The sequence below is a fragment of the Mirounga angustirostris genome, unplaced genomic scaffold, assembly GCF_029215605.1.
Source record: "Mirounga angustirostris isolate CCGP_5_RB_7025 unplaced genomic scaffold, mMirAng1.0.hap1 SCAF_10, whole genome shotgun sequence".
Classification (NCBI taxonomy): Eukaryota; Metazoa; Chordata; class Mammalia; order Carnivora; family Phocidae; genus Mirounga; species Mirounga angustirostris.
Genome location: NW_026991718.1, coordinates 5,571,086 through 5,590,086, shown reverse-complemented (window position 1 = coordinate 5,590,086; position 19,001 = coordinate 5,571,086). Strand labels below are relative to the sequence as shown.

Sequence of the window (19,001 nt, the reverse complement as noted above, 5' to 3'; positions counted from 1 at the left end):
TAATCAAAATGTCAGTCATCATCACTGTAGTGAATAAAAATTCATGAGTCAGAATAACATGCAATTTTTTTATTGTTTTCTAAATCTATTTGTACACTTAATACTCTAGTATTAACTTCACAAACAGCGTAAAGAATGTACGACACTGGTATCAGGCTGCACCTACTCACCGGAGAAAGAACAAAATATCACCTCTGAAATAATTACTAATTATACAGTATTGTGAACTAAAGCACTGTAAATACTAAAATGTTAACATTGCAATATATAATGTCAATAACATCCTGCCTTTTTTTAATTGGTTAAAACCATTTGTTAAAGTCATGCGAAATAAACACTTTAAGGAAATGTTAGATTATACTCAAACATCAAGGCAATGAAACCCAAAACAACAACTATTTAGTGCAATGACTAGTCCACTAAATAATTTATTCAGTGTATTAATAAAAATCTATTAAGTGAAAACCATCACAAATGTAACACTAAATTTGGGTAATTGCACATTCTACGATCTCACCATCTACGATCTTATCTGTGACTGAGTATATACTGCCAAAATTAATTCTACATAAATAGGCTAAGTTAAAACAACAACAACAAAATTCAATGCATGATGATGGGGTCCACTTCTAGTCCATACGATACTTATATGTGATCATTCTCTTAACCCTGCTAACAATAAATGGAAAGTCTCACCAGTTTTATCTGCTTTTTACCCTTGCTTTGTTATAGTTTAAAACATTTTAAAGAAGTATATCCTTTCTTATGGTCCTCCCGAGGTTAGCATGTTAGTTTTGGAATAGATGAAGTAGATAGATATACTCTACTCTGGTATAGAAGACAATAATTTAGTTTTACCTAATTAAACATTTCCTTGTCATCTGTCAAGTGACACTGACCTTTCCGATGTAATTATTTCCTTATTCTCTTGGTCCATGAATATTTATTAGAACCTATTATTACCCATGTCTCCCTGATTCTCCAGAGAAAGAATTCACGTTTTTCCCTCTCATTGCTAGGCTAAGAAAAGTTGGGCATACCATTTAAAAGAGTCACAGAAGAGACCAGCATGGGTTCTCAAGCTGGTGGATGGTGCTTATAGCCAGGTCTGGGATTTGGAGACGAGCCCACAGGCCACTCTCCTAGCAGCTCAAAAAGGTCTTGTCACTGGGGCTCTATTTTGAGCACTGTTCATTCATCTTCTTATCAATTTTTAAAGCCCTTGTTAAACAATATGTCTATTATATACAACACTGGTTTTCAATTTATAGAGCATTTAGTCTCTAGGCTACTCCATAACCTACAAATTCTTATCTTCTACCCTCTAAGAGCAAAATTTGCTTCTGGTTCATCTAACACCATGTCTTCCTTTGAATATTTGATGAATGAATGTTGTACAAAAGGGGTGTCTAGCTTTCCATTTTCTTTGGCAAATCACACCCTTTCTATCTAATAATATTTCTGACCTCTCTTTATACTTAGATCTTGTCTCAAAAAATTTTATGGGGTTGTGTGCCAATGAAAGTTCCAATAACAACGAGTTTTTAAGCTTCTAATTACAAGGACAGTGGAGGCTGACTGATCAACCACCCTTTCTTATACTTTCCACTGTTGTATAGTGTATGCTTTTTTTACCAAAGACTTTCCCATTTGTTAATTATTTGTGAATGAAATACAAAGATGACATGCATGGATGGTTTCACTATAAACTCAGGTCAATTCTGTCATAGGGGTAGAGTAGTACTATTCTGCTTTTGCGTATTTCTCTTAAAGAATGCTCTCTCTTTCCTCTCCGAAGCCTGCACTATCAGAAGAGGCCACTGCGTGAAGCTCTGAAGAATCCTTGGAGAGCCTTGTGTAACTTGAACGCTGGCCTCGCTTATGCGTCATGCTTTTTAGGTTTTCATTCTGAATAGCAGCTGGGTTGGAACTGGAACCAGGCCTCAGAATGACTTGCGAAGTCTCCCTCATTCCTTCCATTTCATCAAAATTCTGATTGGATCTGTTAGCTGGTGCACTGTTGTTGTTCAGAGTCAGAGTACTGGGTGTTCGATTCAGATTATAGGCTTTTTGACATGCTGGCCAGTTTTCTTCAGGACTGCTGGCGATCAAGCTACATTCGGAAGGGCTTTTCTTGTCTTCAGAACAAATGGACATCCGCGCTATAACTGGATCTTGCAGGCCACTCAAGCTATGTGGTATTCCCCGTTTTCCACTGTGGCTATCATCTTCAAGCTCAATGAGATTTGCCTTTTCAAGCTGGGAATCATCAGCCCCTTCATTGTGAAGAGAGTGATTGGGAGAACTTTCGCTGGATCTCACTCCTGAATCAGATGAGTCCTTTTTGTCAAGGAGGGCATCTGACAAATATTCTTTTGCTTTAATGAAGGTTCTGATCGGCTCAGCACTGTGTTCTGGAGACTTTGATACTCTCTCTACTTTCCCTTCAATTTTTTTATCTTTATCATCTTTGAGCAGTGGAGTATTATCTGATTCTTCTGTCCCAGATTCATCCTCATCACTTGGAAGTTTTTGATAGTGCAGTCCACCTCCCTTAAGCTTCAAATCTGTCTGGAAGAGGCTTGACCTTTCTGAGGACTTCTTGCCTGGGAGAAGCTTACTGCCTGACTGATCAGATTTCTCATCTTCTTCAGTAATAGGATCCAGGGGTGAGGCATCATTAGTGGAAACCCCTGATGAAGAATAATCTATAACATCTCCCCTCTTCATTAAAAATGACTTCCTCCCATCCTCTTGCTTTGGTTCACTATCCTTCCCTTTCTCCGGTTCTAGATTAGAATGAATAGAGCCCCCTGATGAACTCTGGCCCATATAGTATGTGCTATGTGGAGAAGATCTGCCACTAATTGTTGTGGAACCTGTACCCCCTTCTAACTGAGACATCTGAGCAATATATTCTCTATAGGCATCTCTATACTCGGCCTGCACCTTATCAGTAAGCTTTGAAATTTCAATACTGGAATCCTGGGAATTGAGACTCGAAAGACTTGGGGTTCTGCGAGTTTGTGACTGTGAAGACAGAAAAAAATAAATTTAAAAATGCAAATAAGCAAAAAAAAAAAAAAGGCATAATAAATATCAACTTAGGAAATATATATGTACACTCAGAATTTTTAAAGTCCTCAAAATACCAAATTCTTTTAAAATAATTCTACATAAGACAGTTTAATGAATGCTGTGAACTTACGGATAATTTTACTGTTATTAGAAAGCTTTATATAAATTTTAATAAAGTTAGTTTATTATTAATATTTAAAAGTATAATTAAAGGTTGTATTAACAAATAATCTTAGCACCTATGTTTATCACTTTAAACTTTTAGCTTTTATTTAAGGTAAAAGTCACCTTCATTGATAAAATATAAAAATTCCTCTTAGAAAAGACAAAGAAGATTAGAGTTAAGATATATCTCAAAAACAAAACAGTCAAGTTTTCAATGTATGTTAAAAAGAACCTTTCTCTGATGAGCACTGGTTATTGGAGTTAAAAAAAAATAGTTTTAAATAGAAAAAAAAGAAGTATTCACTAAATATCTTAAAAAAAAAAAAAAAAAAGAACCTTTCTCAACCTGTACGACACAAGTTTCAATTGGGAAAATGTACTCTAAATGTCAAAAAATAATAATAATAATTTAAAAGGAATAAAGTATAGGGTGCAACAGAAAAGACAAATACAGGATCCAAATCAACAGAAATGGAAGCCATGAGGCCAACAGTCAGGTCCTAGTAAACAGAGAAATTAAGTATTTTTAAAAGTTTGATTTCCAATGTGAAGTTTTAGGATTAGAGTTGCTTTAGATCTCAGAAAAGCTGGTAAGGGAGGAGTAAAGAATACAGATTAGGAAAAAGAGGAGGGAAATGGAAGAAAAAGAACCAAGGAGTCTAAGAAGGGATAAGAGTAAAGGCTGAATGAAGCAAAGAAGCAGAAATAAGGCCAAGAGTCTTCCTCCCACAGGAAGAAAACGACCCATCTCCTTGAGAAGGTCTCCTGCAAGTGGATTCGGACTGTACGGATAGCGCCATCTCCGCTCTCAAATGCAGTGTATACACACCACTTCGGGGACCCAGGAGGTCTAAACAACTCTCATCAGAGCATCACAGGACAATACCAGTGCCTCTCACTCTCATCCCCAGTGTGTCCAGTGGGGCTTCCAGAGGTCCACGGTGTGTGAGGTCACAAGAGATTTAATGCAGAAGCAGATATGGGGCAGTGGGTCTGGTTGCCTTCTATTGAGCCAGGCACCAAAGAGATTTGCAAAGCAATCCCATTTTCACTAAAGTTTGTCTTGTTTTGGAAGATACTGCCATTTCTCATAAAAATGTTATTTATGTTAACACATAAGTGGTTTATTTTTAAATAAATTAGTAAGTATTTCTAAAGTTTCTCAGTTTTTATTTCTAATGTAATATACAGATACAACTTACATAAACAAAAGCTCTCTGGGGTCTTCAATCATTTTTAAAAGTGCAAGGGGACTCTGAGATTACAAGACTGTTGGAGAGCTGCTGCATGGATGGGAAGGCTAGGAGTTCCCAGGTCACGGGAGGAAATACCAAGTGTGGAAAAGCACAGAAGGAGGATTTCTTATGTAATGCTAAAAGGAATCCCAGGGAAAAGAAAGGAAGCACTGCTGCAGAAACACAGGGACAAAAGGGTCAAGTGTGAACTTATCTTCTCATAAAAGGGAATTTTTATCTCAGTCAGTACCCAATGATAAAATAGTTTCCCAACATAAAGAAAAAGGTACTTGGTAATATAAAAAGATACTGACAACAAAAAAATGTTTTTAGTACCAAGCCAAACCAAAATGCCTTAAAAATGGTAGACCTACCAGGTGCTGCTTTTCCTAAATACTGCTCCCTGTCAGCACAGTTTCTCTCTGCAGCTACTTACTGCGTTTCCTCCTTGGCTCGTCTCCTCTCTTTTCTGCATCCTACTCTGTTTTTCCCTAGTTTATTTTTCTTATTCTCTCCTTACTCCTTCTCATGTGTCTCTCACTTTCTTCTTTATTCCTGATCCTCCCCAGGCTCCTGTCTGCTAAGAACATCCAAAGAAGAAAGTCATCCATATCTAGTATCAGATAACAGAAATAAAATGAATATCCATGAATACTGGGTATAGGTACTGAAAACCAGATTATGCTGCTCAAAGGGATAATATATGGTAAATTTCCAAAATGGATGTATCTTAGCCACTGATGAATGTATTTAACAAGAAAATAGCAAGTGACGCCTGAACTCTGCTAACCAGCCTAACCAAAGCAGCCCAATTCCCATTGCCTCTCTGTGCCATTACCCTAGTTTATTGCTTTGACAGTTCTTGCCAATTTCCAAAAAGATCTTATTTTTTTGCTTTGTTTTACTCACTGTCCTCTTCAGAAAAATACAGTTCCTTAAGAATAGGGAGCCCTCTGTCTTGTCCACTGAAGTATTCATTAAGTATTTTCTGAATGACTACATAAATGCACCAACATATTCTCAGTGAATTAAAATCGCCCTACTCCTCTTCAGTAATATGAAAAATGACATTTAATAAATACCTGCCAACTTAGATTACTGTGACGTGGGGCACCTTCATCTAGGCCAAGTGTATTCAGTTCTTCAAAGCTAAAGTTCAGTGTGTAGGGAGTTTGATTGGAAAGCTCGGTATGAGGCAATTCGTTGTGTGAAGAGCGACGAGCAGATTCACCATGAGGAACTGGGCCACTGTTGTTTTCACTAAGTAAACGTGGGTCTTCAGGGACCACTTGGTTTTCTGCATTTCTCATTTCTAGTACCTTAACAGAAGAAAAAAAATAACATTAATATCCACACTGAGCAATCACATTTTAGAAGCTTTAGAAAATATTTTTAAAAATAAAACATTATAGTTATTACAATGAAAATGAGAAAGCAGACTTCTTGTGAGTTTCTAATGAATTTGAAATATATCTGCTTATCTTTCATTTCAATTATACTAAAAGAAGGATGGCAAAACCATCATATACGTATTGCACTCTAATTTGACCATTATGTTATTATTACTTTAGTTTAAAATTTAACTGGAGAACAAAACAGAATGCAACTGTAGTGTGTCAAAGAGAACCAGAGCTGGACAGTGGCTAATGTGGTGAAAGCAGATTCTAATCAGAAACTACTCCAACGGGTGAAAAGAGACCTCAGGATAGAATTGGCCTCAATCCAAAAAGCAGCATGGATGAGAAAGCATTTATAGCAAGCAGTGGGGTGGGGGTCAGTGGGTAGAAAATTGCTAAGAGGAAACATCAAGGTTAAGGGGGAATTCTGACTGAACCAACTTGACAGGATTCTCGCTGAAGGCAGGCCAGAGTGATCAGATATCATCTGTGGGGTTGGTGGGGAATGAGGAGTTTGATCACGGACGAAGGATGATCAGATAGTGAGGGTGGGGGTTGTTCCTAAACTGACTTAACATGATGATCCTTGCTAAAACTGGGCGATGCAGGCCTGACAAGGATAGACACCAAGGTCGAGGCCTAGAGGCTTAGGGAGCCTGACTAGAGGCAGTTCAAAGAGAAAGCCTTCGTCAATGAAAGCATGGAGAATCAGCAGGTCACCTCTTCCCCAAATCTCCAAGTGAAATGTCCAAAGGAAAGGTTACCACGTGCTGCTATGTATGTTCTGCATAACATAATGGACAAGGGTCGTACTTAAGTGTAAAATGCATTTGTTACATGTTTTTTAAAAATACAGAAAAACAGCAGTTTGGACCAGTAATGATTAGCACTTGCCTCATACAATATTATACATAATTCTATAAACATAAAATATCTTACTGTGCTTCTAAAAAGATGCCAGTCCCCAAAATTCATACTCATCTCTTTCTTCAGTTCATCAATGTTACACTGAGCTAACACACGGCCATTTATGTTTGCCTGAATAAAAATAAATGCAAGTATAAAGACACACAAGACAGGAGGTATCTGAATTATTAGTGATTAAAAAGTACATTTATATTTAGTACTAAGAAAGTCATTACTGACTAGAAAATATTGACCTAAACAAGTTTACTACCCTATGTAATAATATCGTAAGCATGCTGACTTTGAACAACATCAGCCACTCCGTATTTTCCCCAAGTGTCGTAAGCACAAAAGTAAAACAAATCACTCTTCAGGGACCAACCAAAGAGGTAACCCTCCAAACTATTTCCAAAGCTCCCTACACACTGCCATGAACAATGAACAAAACCGTTAGTTTTTCTCCTCTAATCTTGTAAAATATGAACAGGAACGAAGCTCCCGGGAGGGGGCAAAGACGTCTGTCCTTGTAAGTATGTCAGTCACAGACAAAGTTCTAAATGAAGTAAACTCTGACAAGCTTGTTTATCAGTTATATTAGATAACTTCAGCCAAAGAATGTCCACCCACTAATTTCCCAATTTATTAAATTCACCAAAAATGACTGTATCACTATTGGGTCTCTGTAATTCTAATTTCTGCCAAAGAAGAACAGATGGAATTTTCTTTATTAATAATAGGTGGCTTGATGATTTTACAAAATACACAACCTGGCTTTATTAACTGTGGCAAAATGATGGAATACTTCTGTTTAAAACTGATGGAATGTTCAGTCTCCAAGTTAATTCTGAAGACATGAGTGTACAGAGCAGTCCTGGGACAGAGGTCCTGCTGCAGAAATGCAAGGCAGTTCGCCACACTTAAGAGACCAGGCGCTAGGATGGGCCTCGGAAGCCAGGGCTGCTGGCAGAGCTGAGTGGGAAGAAGATGCTGTCATAACGGAAACAAAACTGCCAAGGATTCAAGTTGGAGGCCTCACCCTCTCCTGACACTACCCAAGCTGCCTGGAGGAGTCAGGTTTGCACCTCAGAAAGGCAGTGCTTGATGCTTTTGCAAACAGGGATTAGCACTAGCCAGAGCTGTGAGGAAACTGACGTAAACGTAGTTTATGTTTCCTAAATGTAGACTGAGATTAGTAAAATGGTATCATACATGCTCATAATTCTTCACAAAACTTTTTAGATGCCATTCTTTAAAGTATGCAAACATTAGAGGCTTGTTATTAATGTTTACTTTACTATAGTTCTCTGCTAGAAAAAAACATAAAAAGCGTATTTAGTGGAAATATCTACTATAACAGGGACGCAGCCTTGCGTAACATGGGAAGCCTTCCCTCAATCCCAGGCATTACTGTCCAACTTCGTGGTAGCTACTAGAAGGGCAAGAACAGGACCCAGGAAGAAATAAACTTCCTCAAACGTGTTAACCAAACCTATGAGGTTCATCAAATGGGACACACTCGTAAGTCCTATTAAGACACAAAAGTAACAGTTTGGGGAAAATGAAGTGTGGTTTACTCTGATAATTATTAAGTCACAAATAAGTAATATAATCAAAGAAAATAACATATAAAAAGGCTTCAAATGTTCTATGCTGCATACTGGAGACATGAATTATTATTACTCTAACTGACGCTCCATAGAGCTTTGTATTTCTCATCAAGGCATTTCTACTTACATTAGGTCATTTAAAAAATAACATTGTAATACAGCTACTTTATTTTCTTTTATCCATTTATAAACTAAGAAATAATAGGGCAATTTTAGGATACAAAATAATAAGAATCATGTTTCCATTTGGAGCTTTCCTATTTCAACAGAGCATCCATCTTTGAGAAGCTAAAAACGGAGTGTTCGTTGTCCACGGAGCCCCATCACCCACACCCTCAGTCCTGCTTCCAGTCGGCAGGTAAATTTGTACATCACCTTTTTGATGGTTGCACAATACTGAGGCAGCATACTCTGGTCCAGCCCTTCTATTTGTTTCAGTTTCTCACATACTGCATCCACATTCATTGAATTCAGTGGTATCACTGCTCCTGAGGCTGAGCCTGACCCCTAGATGAGCCATGGAAAAATACACGTATGAATAGCTTTTAATGCCAGGTGTACACAGCACATGACAGAGAAACATTCACAGAGTTGCACTGTGAAGTACTCTGATTAATAACAAATTTTCAAACTAAAGCTAAAAACAGTAAATGTGTGTAGTATGGGAAATGCCATTAGGGAATAGATTTAGCTACTGTTTTCCTTTAAGGAGTAGCTTGTATTATAGCAAATAATCCCTGATCACAACCACTTTTCTAAGAAGATGGAACATTCCATGGATCAAGCCTAGGCTAACCTCTCAAATGTTTGCAGCCTGACTGCGGAAGAGTAGGGTATAGCCCTTAAGGAGGAGTTAAAAAAAAAAAGGAACAAAGAGGGAAAATTGTTTAAATGTCTCTACATACTACCTTAATAATATGACAGCTAAAGTTTTCAGATCTTGATCATATTTTATATCCAAGGAATTTAAAATTTCCCTTTAAGAATCTATACAATAAGCATATAAAATATAAAACAACAATATTACTTCTTAACACATATAAAAGTAATATAATCCATTAAAATTTGGTCTCATTTAAAAGAAAAATCACAATAATAAATAATCTAGTATTTATTTAGAAGAAAAACGTTTTCTGAATGTGGTGACATACTAAAGAAGTATTTGCCCTGTGGTCCATTATACATGGATCGCCTCAATTACAGATGTGGACACTGAGGTCTAAAGAGGTTAAGTTTTGGCTTCAAAGTCACAGAATAAATAGCTGGTTAGTAGATGTGGGCCAGAACCCTAACTTATCAGGTCTTAACAACTTCACACTTTCCTTTTTGAAAAGTTTAAAGAAACTATAACCATAATGGAGAGAAGACAAACGAACTAGCATAGCAGATAAAGACAACGTTCCAAATGATCTGCCCTGTTTACCATTCAATCTAATCTTAAAATAAATAATATTTATCCTATCCTCAAGGATGTGTAAATTTTTATTTTCTATCTTTTATCATTATCAGGACAAAAGTACACTATAACACAGCCAAAACGGCCTAGTAGCCAGTTGTTAAACTTTATTTGTAATGTGAAAGCATAAATGATACTGTCTTTATGAACTGATAAGTAAATATATACACAAATAGTATATACACAGCATACATCTATATTACATATAAATACAGCTAGGGAATGAGACCATATTGAACAGGGAGTTGGAGTATTAATTTTATGACAGGGAGTCTCAGCAAGTTAGCAAGTATGAGACAGGCCCATAAAAGTTTTAAAATTAATGACTCGGAATATCCTGCACCAAAATGTTTATTCATAGTTTGTTTTTAATTAAATATAAATTTTAAATATGCCATATGTTATATGGTCCGAGGTACAATGTTTCAAAAATACTAACAGCAAAACACTAGTATTTCCATAGTTTAGTTTTCATATCTCTATACACAGTTCGATTTTCTGCCTGAATGAGTATAGCCAATATTCAAAATATAATTCCCCAGTATCTACAATGGAAATTTCAAATCCTTTGTATGAATTTTTAATAACCATACTTGTTTTATCTCCCTTTCCTTTTAAACAGCTTTATTGAGTTATAATTCACATACCCTACAATTCTCCCTTTTAAAGTGTATGATTCAATGGCTTTAGTATATTTGCATAGTTGTAAAACCATCACCACAATTCATTTTAGGGACATTTTCACGTCCCTAAAATGAAATGCCTGTATCCATTAGCGGTCATTTTCCATCCCTCCAACATCCATGCCCAGCCCCTGTCCGCTAGGAATCTTTCTGTCTCTAGATTGGCCTATTCTGGACATTTTATATAAAGGGAGCCATACAACATGTGACCTTTTGTGTCTGGCTTCCTTCCCTTAGAATAATGTCAAGGTTCACCCATGTGATAGTATGTACTAGCACTTCATTTTTTTTTATTGTTGAATAATATTTATTTTTTAAATGATCTTTAATACTGCCTTCTAAATATTCTTATTCCTCAACCTGTCTCTTCTCTCTGGATACATTTCTACTTTAGATATTCTTGGTTCAAAAATAACAAATGAACAGTTTGATCACCAAAATAAATAATTATCATACTGGATTATAACTTATTCTATATAGAATGAGTCTATACTGATATAAAGAAATGACTGAATAAGTGAAAATAAATAATTGAATAAATGATTGAGGAATAAAAGACAGCTTTTCCTTATAGAGTTGGATTAATAAATGTGGAAAGAAACAGAAAATTACCATTAAGAAAACATTACAGTAACAGTGGTTGCACATAAGATAACATCAACGTGTACTAAAATTAATGGGCAAAAGTATAAGCAGAAACAGGTTATTTGCAGAGTGTTAAAGTATCTCTCCCAAGATATTTATTCATTACAAAGGAAAAAATAAAACTTCACAAGTGTTGAAATCTGGCAGACGCCACCTTAACCAAGTGATTAAGGTTGGCATTACCAGAGGTAAGACTGTGGCCCAGCACCAACCCTCTAATAGGATGCGCTGAGAAGGGCATTGCATCATTCCTATGGGTCTCTTACCAGGGATATATAACCTCTAGAAGACAAACCCAAGCAGAGGAACAATCTGCAAAACACCTGACCAGTATTCTTAAAAGTGGTAATTAAGGTCATGAAAGACAAGGAAGGACCAAGGAATTGTCACAGCCAGAGAACTCTAAGAAATAATTAGCAACAAACACAACTGAATTAGATCTTGGATCAGAAAAATGACATTAGTGAAAAAACTGGTGAAATTCAAGTAAAGTCTACAGTTAGTCAAGAGAATTGTACCACTTTAATTTCTGCTCTTGAACAATAAATATACTACAGTTAGGAAAGATGTTAACATTAAAGGAATACTATTTTTGTACCTTTTCTTTAAGTCTAAAATTATTTTAAAGTAAAAAGGTTTTTTTCTTAATCCCCCAAAAACTTTATTTCTGACTGTGCTTTTAAAAAGGAAAAGTATAATAGACATGGAGCAAATTAATTCTGCCAGCTTAGGGGGAAATATAAACTTTTAGAGTATCTTATTTCCACAGGGAATCTGGAAACTCAGCAACAGAGACCTGCTGATAGATACTACTCTTGTCCTTTCAAAGAGAAAGCTCCATATGATTTTACTTTTATGAGTCTTTAAAACTTGCACTTTATCAATTATTTTAAAACTTAATTTCTCAAAAAAAACCCACAATTTATCATTGGGGATTATGTAGAAAATATATATTCCCTGAATGACTTTTAGAAGCTTTATAAGACAGACACACACATGAACAGAAGATCCCTGTAATTCCATCAAAGCTATAGTCTGACTCTTGATTAGATTTAAGTAGGGCTTTATCAAGATAGAGTAAATTATCTATAAGTTAAAATATTTTACAATATGCTTCTATGAGCAGGAGAAATGGTAATTATCTGCCAGGTCGTTGCTAAAGTAATCACATACAATACAATTATTTTGAAACCAAATCAATCTTAGTAACCAAAATAATTATTTTTTGGATGGAAATCTCATCAAAGGAAGGAGAAAGAGTACAAAAGTTATAAGGAAAAAGCTTACTTAATAATTCAACAGGTAAATTAATAGAAAACTAATCATGTTACTTTGACAATACAAAGGATGGTAATACTTTCAAGTTTATCATGCATTCTTACTTGAAATATACCTGCTATAAGTCTAGAACAGATCATTTCAGCAAATATCACAATTTATTTTTAAAAAATTTCTAATGTGGATATTTGAATAAAGAAGATGTTAGTTTGTTTAAATTGTTAAGTATAAACTTCAAAATGCACACAAATCAGAATTTCTTCAGGAAAAAGCAAAGATAACAAAACAGACTAGAATTACCTTGATGTAACTATATTGTTTTAAATGGTAAGTAGATTAAAACTACACTCTGAAACATTATCATTTTGGTAAATTTATTAAATAAGCTTAGAATTGATTAGCCAGAATGAGTGCCATGCAAAGGCTGAAAGCAGCTATTAAGATAAACCCAAGGCACTGAAATAAGCACAGATTTATCAACAGCCCAGCGTGAAAGTGCCAAAGATTGCTTCTAATAGTCTAATAAGAAAAGTGAGTAAGATTTCACTGAAAATTTCTGTACCTGTCTTTGTTTGTTAAACCCAGAGTCACACGGCTTTAAAGAAGGAATAAAACAGAATGAAGGACACAAGCTTAAGTAAAACATCAAACAGGCACATAAAATAAACATAGGCAGCACGCCTGTCATTCCTCAGACTTTCCGTAACTTTAAACACACCACCCTCTGCGGCAGCACAAAGCAAGGAACGCTCACACGCGCGCGCGCACACACACACACACACACACACAGTAGTTTAATGGCATTAACATGGGCTTGGTAACTTTACAATTGTACTCTCAAAATTCATAGTCTTCCCATTAAACGAATGACTCATAGGCCATACATTCAACAAGAAAACTGGGTAAATAAAACTTGCTCTGAAAAGTCAGCATTCCTACCACATACCAACGTAAAATTGATATTTAAATATTCTGATTTTAAAACACTACAACTAAAGTTAACCAATTTAATAATAAGACTTAAGCACTTGGAATTCACATGATCACTTCATAAAATGAAATATTATCTAGCCACACTATACTTAATGCTCAGAAATACACTTTTCAAACTCGGGTTTTGTTTCATTGGGCATTTGGCACATGACAGATGCACTAAAACACCATTTGAAAAGAAAGGCCTTAACAGCCTTACAACTTTATGCTGTAATGGCGAAAAATATCTGCATACCATGATTAACATAATTATTTTAGTGATGTAGATTTTTAAAAACTCGCATTCAAAGCAGATGCCACTGCTGTTACTTACTTTTCTGTACCCATTAGGTTGGTGGCAAAAAGTGTTAAGTAGTTAAAATAATCTACAGATGACTGACAATACTGATTCAAAGTTAATTTCCAACATTGTTTTAATAAAGGACAGGGCTCTGCTAGCCTAATGTCAGATGTTCTCCTTCTGACCTACTCAATATCTGCAATACCTAATGGAAACCTTTCTTTCTAATTTACCTACCAGCCTTATAAATAGGATTTTCAGAAAGTTACTATGTATCTATCTATATATCTGTGAAGACTTGAAAAAAACATCAAAAAGGAGTCCTAATGAAATTACAGCTTAGTTTAAGATACCCCAAGCGCAAAAGAAAGCTATTGTTAACCTAGTTGGAAAATATAACTTATTCTTCAAATTACATGAGAAATAATAATGAGGTCAAAGTTGACAGATGAGGCTTAACCTACATTTTAAGGGCAATCTTAAAAAAACAAAAGTACTAAAAACTGCAATAAATGTGATTTTTTATTTTTTTAACTTCTAATTGTACTCTAGTATCTCAGTGATCTCATTACTGCAGTATATTTCTGTGGAAATCTCTATCAATTCTGTGGCAGTTTACTAATTGCTTAGGGAAAAACGTTTTCTTGAGTTTAAGTCTGGCACAAAGACTTTCAAGCCCAAAGTGAATACAATTTTCCACTATATTATTAAAGTAAAAATAAGTTGAATACTTTTCCATACGAGACAGAATAATAAAAACGTACTTCTAATATACTTTAGAAAGTGTGAATGACCCTGAGAAAAGCCACTGAGAGGTGGCAGCGAGTACCTGTCCGGATCCTACACTCTAAACAAAACCTAAAACAAGCCCATTCCTTACCCAAGGCATCTTTAACTTTCTCGTCCAATTCTGCTCCTGAACAATGAGAGACAGCTTGATTTGGACATACATTTGTTCAAAAACAGGTTAAAAGTTCTAAGCCAGTGGTGGAAATAAAAATTATCTACAGTAGAGCCCCATCTTTTTTTACTTTTTTTTTTTTTCTTTTTACTTACTTAGTTACTCTGCCAATTGGATCCGGTTTAATGAAAACCAAGACCTTCATTTTTAATACCTTTATTAATTCAGTAATTTTCATTGATCTCTAACAGCACACTGGAATTAAGGATACTGTCATTAACACTGTCTTTGCACTTCTGAAGTTCTTCACAATGACACTGGGTATTAATTCTTTTCATGTCTTTTTTTAAATTAATTTTTTTATTTTTTTAAAAGATTTTATTTATTTATTTGCCAGACAGAGAGCACAAGCAGGGGGAGCAGCAGGCAGAGGGAGAAGCAGACTCCCCGCTGAGCAGGGAGCCTGATGTGGGACTCTAGGACCCTGAGATCATGACCTGAGCCGAAGGCAGACGCTTATCTGACTGAGCCACCCAGGCATCCCAATTTTTCATGCCTTTTCAAAGTGGCATGTAAGTGATCTAAATACAGCTGCCTAAAGGTATCAAGTAAACCCTGAGGCACAGAAGCCTGAGAAAGAATGATTTGGGAGCCCGGATAATTCCCTTGGCAGCCTTTGAACCCCCAAGCTCGATATGGACAGGAGTTTCATCAGTTTTGTTTACTGTGATATCCTACTAGGATGGTGCCTGGTAGACACTCAGTAAATTTGTTGTGCCAGTGAGTGATCACACAGGCACCTGGAGAACTCAGTGCTAAATAATTTAAGAAAGGATAAGAAGGAAAGAAATGCTGTATCGTTCCTGCTTTTGAAGGACTGCTTTTCAGTGAAAAATAGTTTCCACCATGAGCAGCAGACCTTAAATAAAAGCTGACTCCAGTACTCCTAAGAGCAACTCTGAAGGACCATAACAAAATGCCGCTGAGGCGCCCTGGCCTGAGACAAGTCCTCCCCATGGGGTCCTCCCCTTCATGGTCACAGAATGCTCGGACGCCACTACTTCTAGTGGGACCTGGACTGAAAGAATTCCCTGGAAAGCTGTCAACATTTTAAAGTATTTGGAGCATTCAAATAACCTAGAAATCCTTCTCAATTCTAAGAAAACAAGCCAACTGACACCTTTTGGGCCAGAGAAGCATCAACAGATAAAAGGCTGAGTTAATCTACACTGACTAGTGTATTTGTACACTACTCCTACCAATGAGACAGAGGTAATTTAACATGAAACAGTTTTGGTTTCTGAGTCTTCAAAGCTCCATGAAATTTGGCCTTTGGTGTAGTAATAATAATAATAATAAAGTCCTTAAAGTGTCCTAAGGCTGAGTAATCCTTACATCAGACCTATGTGGTAGGTCTGCTTTTTCCAGATGAAGTTGAGTATCCAAGAGGTTAAGTAATTTGTCCAAGGCAAAGAGCTAACCACCAGGGTCTATTTGACTTAAGATCAAATACCTGGCTAAGCCACACTTAGTATTAACAGGAGCAAAGAAGGCAGCATCGTCTGAGGAATGGGCTGCGACATGGGCATGTGGATTCCAGTCCCACATCTGGCACTCCCCTCCTGTGAACCGCAGGCAAGTCTCACAGACCCAGTCCTGAATGATATTCTGTACTGTGGAGCTAAATGAGGCCACGGGTCCTAGTGTTCCTGAGGATCCTTAAGAGGGAAGGCAAGTCCAGGGTGGGGGCCACACTTGTGCTTTTACTGGTTTTATGAACTAGAGTTCTGATTAATATTTCATTTCTGAAAGAAACTTCTCTGCTTTGAAAGTTTGAAAACTACTGGTCCTTTCTAGCTCTAATCTTCTGGGAAACATATCTTGGGTCCAATGTTAATTTTCTTCCCCAGTTTTAGAAGATCTGGCATATATTTTCTATAATATAAAATTATTTTTTTAAGTTAGCACAGAGTCTTGTATTTCACATCTTCACTTCTGTGAAACACTTGGGACATATCTATAACTTATCTGGTAAGTCCTTGGCTGGCCTTCACAAGCTATAATCATTACAATGTTCCTTAATGTGAGAAAAACCAATTGTTTCATTAGGATCTACTTTATAAAGGTTTATCAGAATTCCTTGTGGTAAAAAAAGATGGGACCATTTATGTTGAAAATAACAGCTGGTTAACTCTTTATGGTCTTGCTCTATTGGCAGTGTTGTTATTTTTACTCATTACTGGGTCTGTAATGACTAGACAATTTATCCAAAAGCATTTGTGTGGTTCCTGACTTACCTATAAGCAGCTCTTGTCATCAACTGTTGCATACAGGAGGACAGTTGAATAAGCAGATGGACTCAACCCATAGTCCTGTTATCTCAGAAATATGAAACTTTCTACTACAGGACTGTAAAGCCGTACGAGCCACAAAGGGCTAAATAATTTTTATATTAACTACTTCTATGTTGGTTCACCCAAAAAGATCCTGGACAATGTTCCCATGTACAGGTACTTCACATTTCCACCACTGCTTTTGATTTGGCTTTGAACTAAGTTGTCTATTTTTACTAGTCTTCTACCAAACAAATTTTACATGCTATTGTCATTGTTAATTTCTTAAAAGCAAAGAAAGCTTGGTAAGCACTTATTATTCATTAAGCCAATCACAAAACTATCTTTTAATATTAAAAGAAGAGCAAACAGTACGGTTATTTTACTAAACAAAGGCACTAATATATGCAGAGCACCTTTACTCTTTGTTACTGGGTTTCTAAACACATCACAAGAATTACATTATTTCCCCTTCCCCAAAAACTCGTTTTAAATTCGCTTAATGCTCCTTCGCTGGTCCCTGAAAGAAACTACAGATATCTTTTAATTACAAGTGTTTGTTCACATACTCAAGCATAGGAATAGCTACTATTTTAGCATGTCTGTGTCGTTAAGACCATCAAATTCTTCACAGTCTCTGCTTTTCATCAAAAGTTTGCTAAGGAATTTTAGCTTAGAGAATTACATTACATGCATGAATGTATGTATGAAGGGTTCTCTGACTAAACTAAAAGTCATTCTTGCATATCATGGCAATGATCCACGCATTAAAGATTCGCCCAACACCCAAACAGAATTATTATGGTTTATTGTGTCTATTATTCCTGGATAATTGGAGTCACTCAAACACTTCAGCTGAAATGTTATATGACTTAAAAAGAATCATCAACTCCTCAATGAAAACACCAAAATGGTTCTCCTTCTCTCTCTTACTAACATTAACTCAAAGAAAATTAAAGCTAAAAAACTACTGCCTACCCAAATGCATGTTTTAAGTTAAAAGTTACAGATAAGCTCAGGATGTAATATTTCCCCCACAGTAATTCTAACCGTCATGCCACACTTCAGCAGAACTCTAGATTAAACTGATCATGTCCACGTGGGCATAACATTCTGTAAATAAATCAACAGAAGTTAAAATATAAATTGGATTCCTAAATTCCACATTGAGTAAATGAACATTTTAAGGCTCACCACATTAAACATATTTATTAAACACAAAGTCCTGAATAATAAATATACGAAGTGATTTCCTATACAATTTTTTTTTAAGAAACCCACTTTAAGGTGTTGGCCCAAAAAGGTTTAAATAATTCCCTTTACATAATGAACTACCTCTGTTTATCTTGAAATTTTATTTTAATAAAAATACAGAAGAAGAAAAATAGTACTACATTCACACTAAGGTTTCATAAACTGTGGACACCCAGATTAAGAATGAGTCACTACAGATGCATTTTGGTCTATACCATCTAGCTTATAATGTCCTTTTGTGTTCTCAAGGGTGATTCTGGATACTTTCAAAAGTATCCCACATGTGCAGTACCAACTGTAGGCTTAAGAAAAATAATCAAAGGTGAAAATATTGCTCAACACTAAGGAACAAATACCACCAACTGACTGCTCCTGATGGCTGCTAGAAAAATCCCGTCCTTCTTGGACAATAAAAAAAGAGCCCATCCCGTATCATTGAAAAAGGGGAAAAACAGGAGGAAATAAAGGGTAAAGTTAAACATTAGCTTTTAAATTAATCCGTGAACTACAAGGATTAGTATCAGCTACTCTACACTAGCGGCCATCACAACACAGATGCAGTTAGGGGACTGCTGTCACCACAACTAAGACACTTGTTACTGCTGCAGAAGCGATGACAGGCTCGTGTTCCCACCACAAGACTACTCCGTTACCCGCAAGGAGTCTGTGGGTGAAGGAAGCCCCTCAGCAGCATCCTCCTTGATAACCTCCTAACAACACAAAACAAGAGTGTGGGTGAAAGGTGAGTGGGGCCAAACTAAGATGATGAATGAACACGATGCTAACATGA

At 36.2% G+C, this 19,001-nt stretch overlaps 1 protein-coding gene across 9 annotated transcripts in view; it reads right to left on the bottom strand.

Annotated features, from left to right (window-relative positions):
- Positions 1–19,001, bottom strand: part of KIDINS220 (kinase D interacting substrate 220) — a 102,357-nt gene that overhangs the window by 3,089 nt on the left and 80,267 nt on the right. For 4 of the 9 annotated variants that reach the window (XM_045884046.3, XM_045884048.3, XM_045884047.3 and 1 more), the window contains 4 exons: positions 8,764–8,895; positions 6,815–6,913; positions 5,561–5,797; positions 55–3,030 (listed from right to left, as the gene is read on the bottom strand). In XM_045884046.3, coding sequence (XP_045740002.1) covers positions 1,768–3,030; positions 5,561–5,797; positions 6,815–6,913; positions 8,764–8,895 — 1,731 coding nt within the window. In that variant the 3' untranslated portion in view covers positions 55–1,767. Of the gene's footprint in view, positions 1–54; positions 3,031–5,560; positions 5,798–6,814; positions 6,914–8,763; positions 8,896–13,012; positions 13,046–14,603; positions 14,640–18,864; positions 18,922–19,001 lie in introns of those variants that run through there. The other 5 variants (XM_045884042.3, XM_045884043.3, XM_045884050.3 and 2 more) reach the window with 4 other exon arrangements.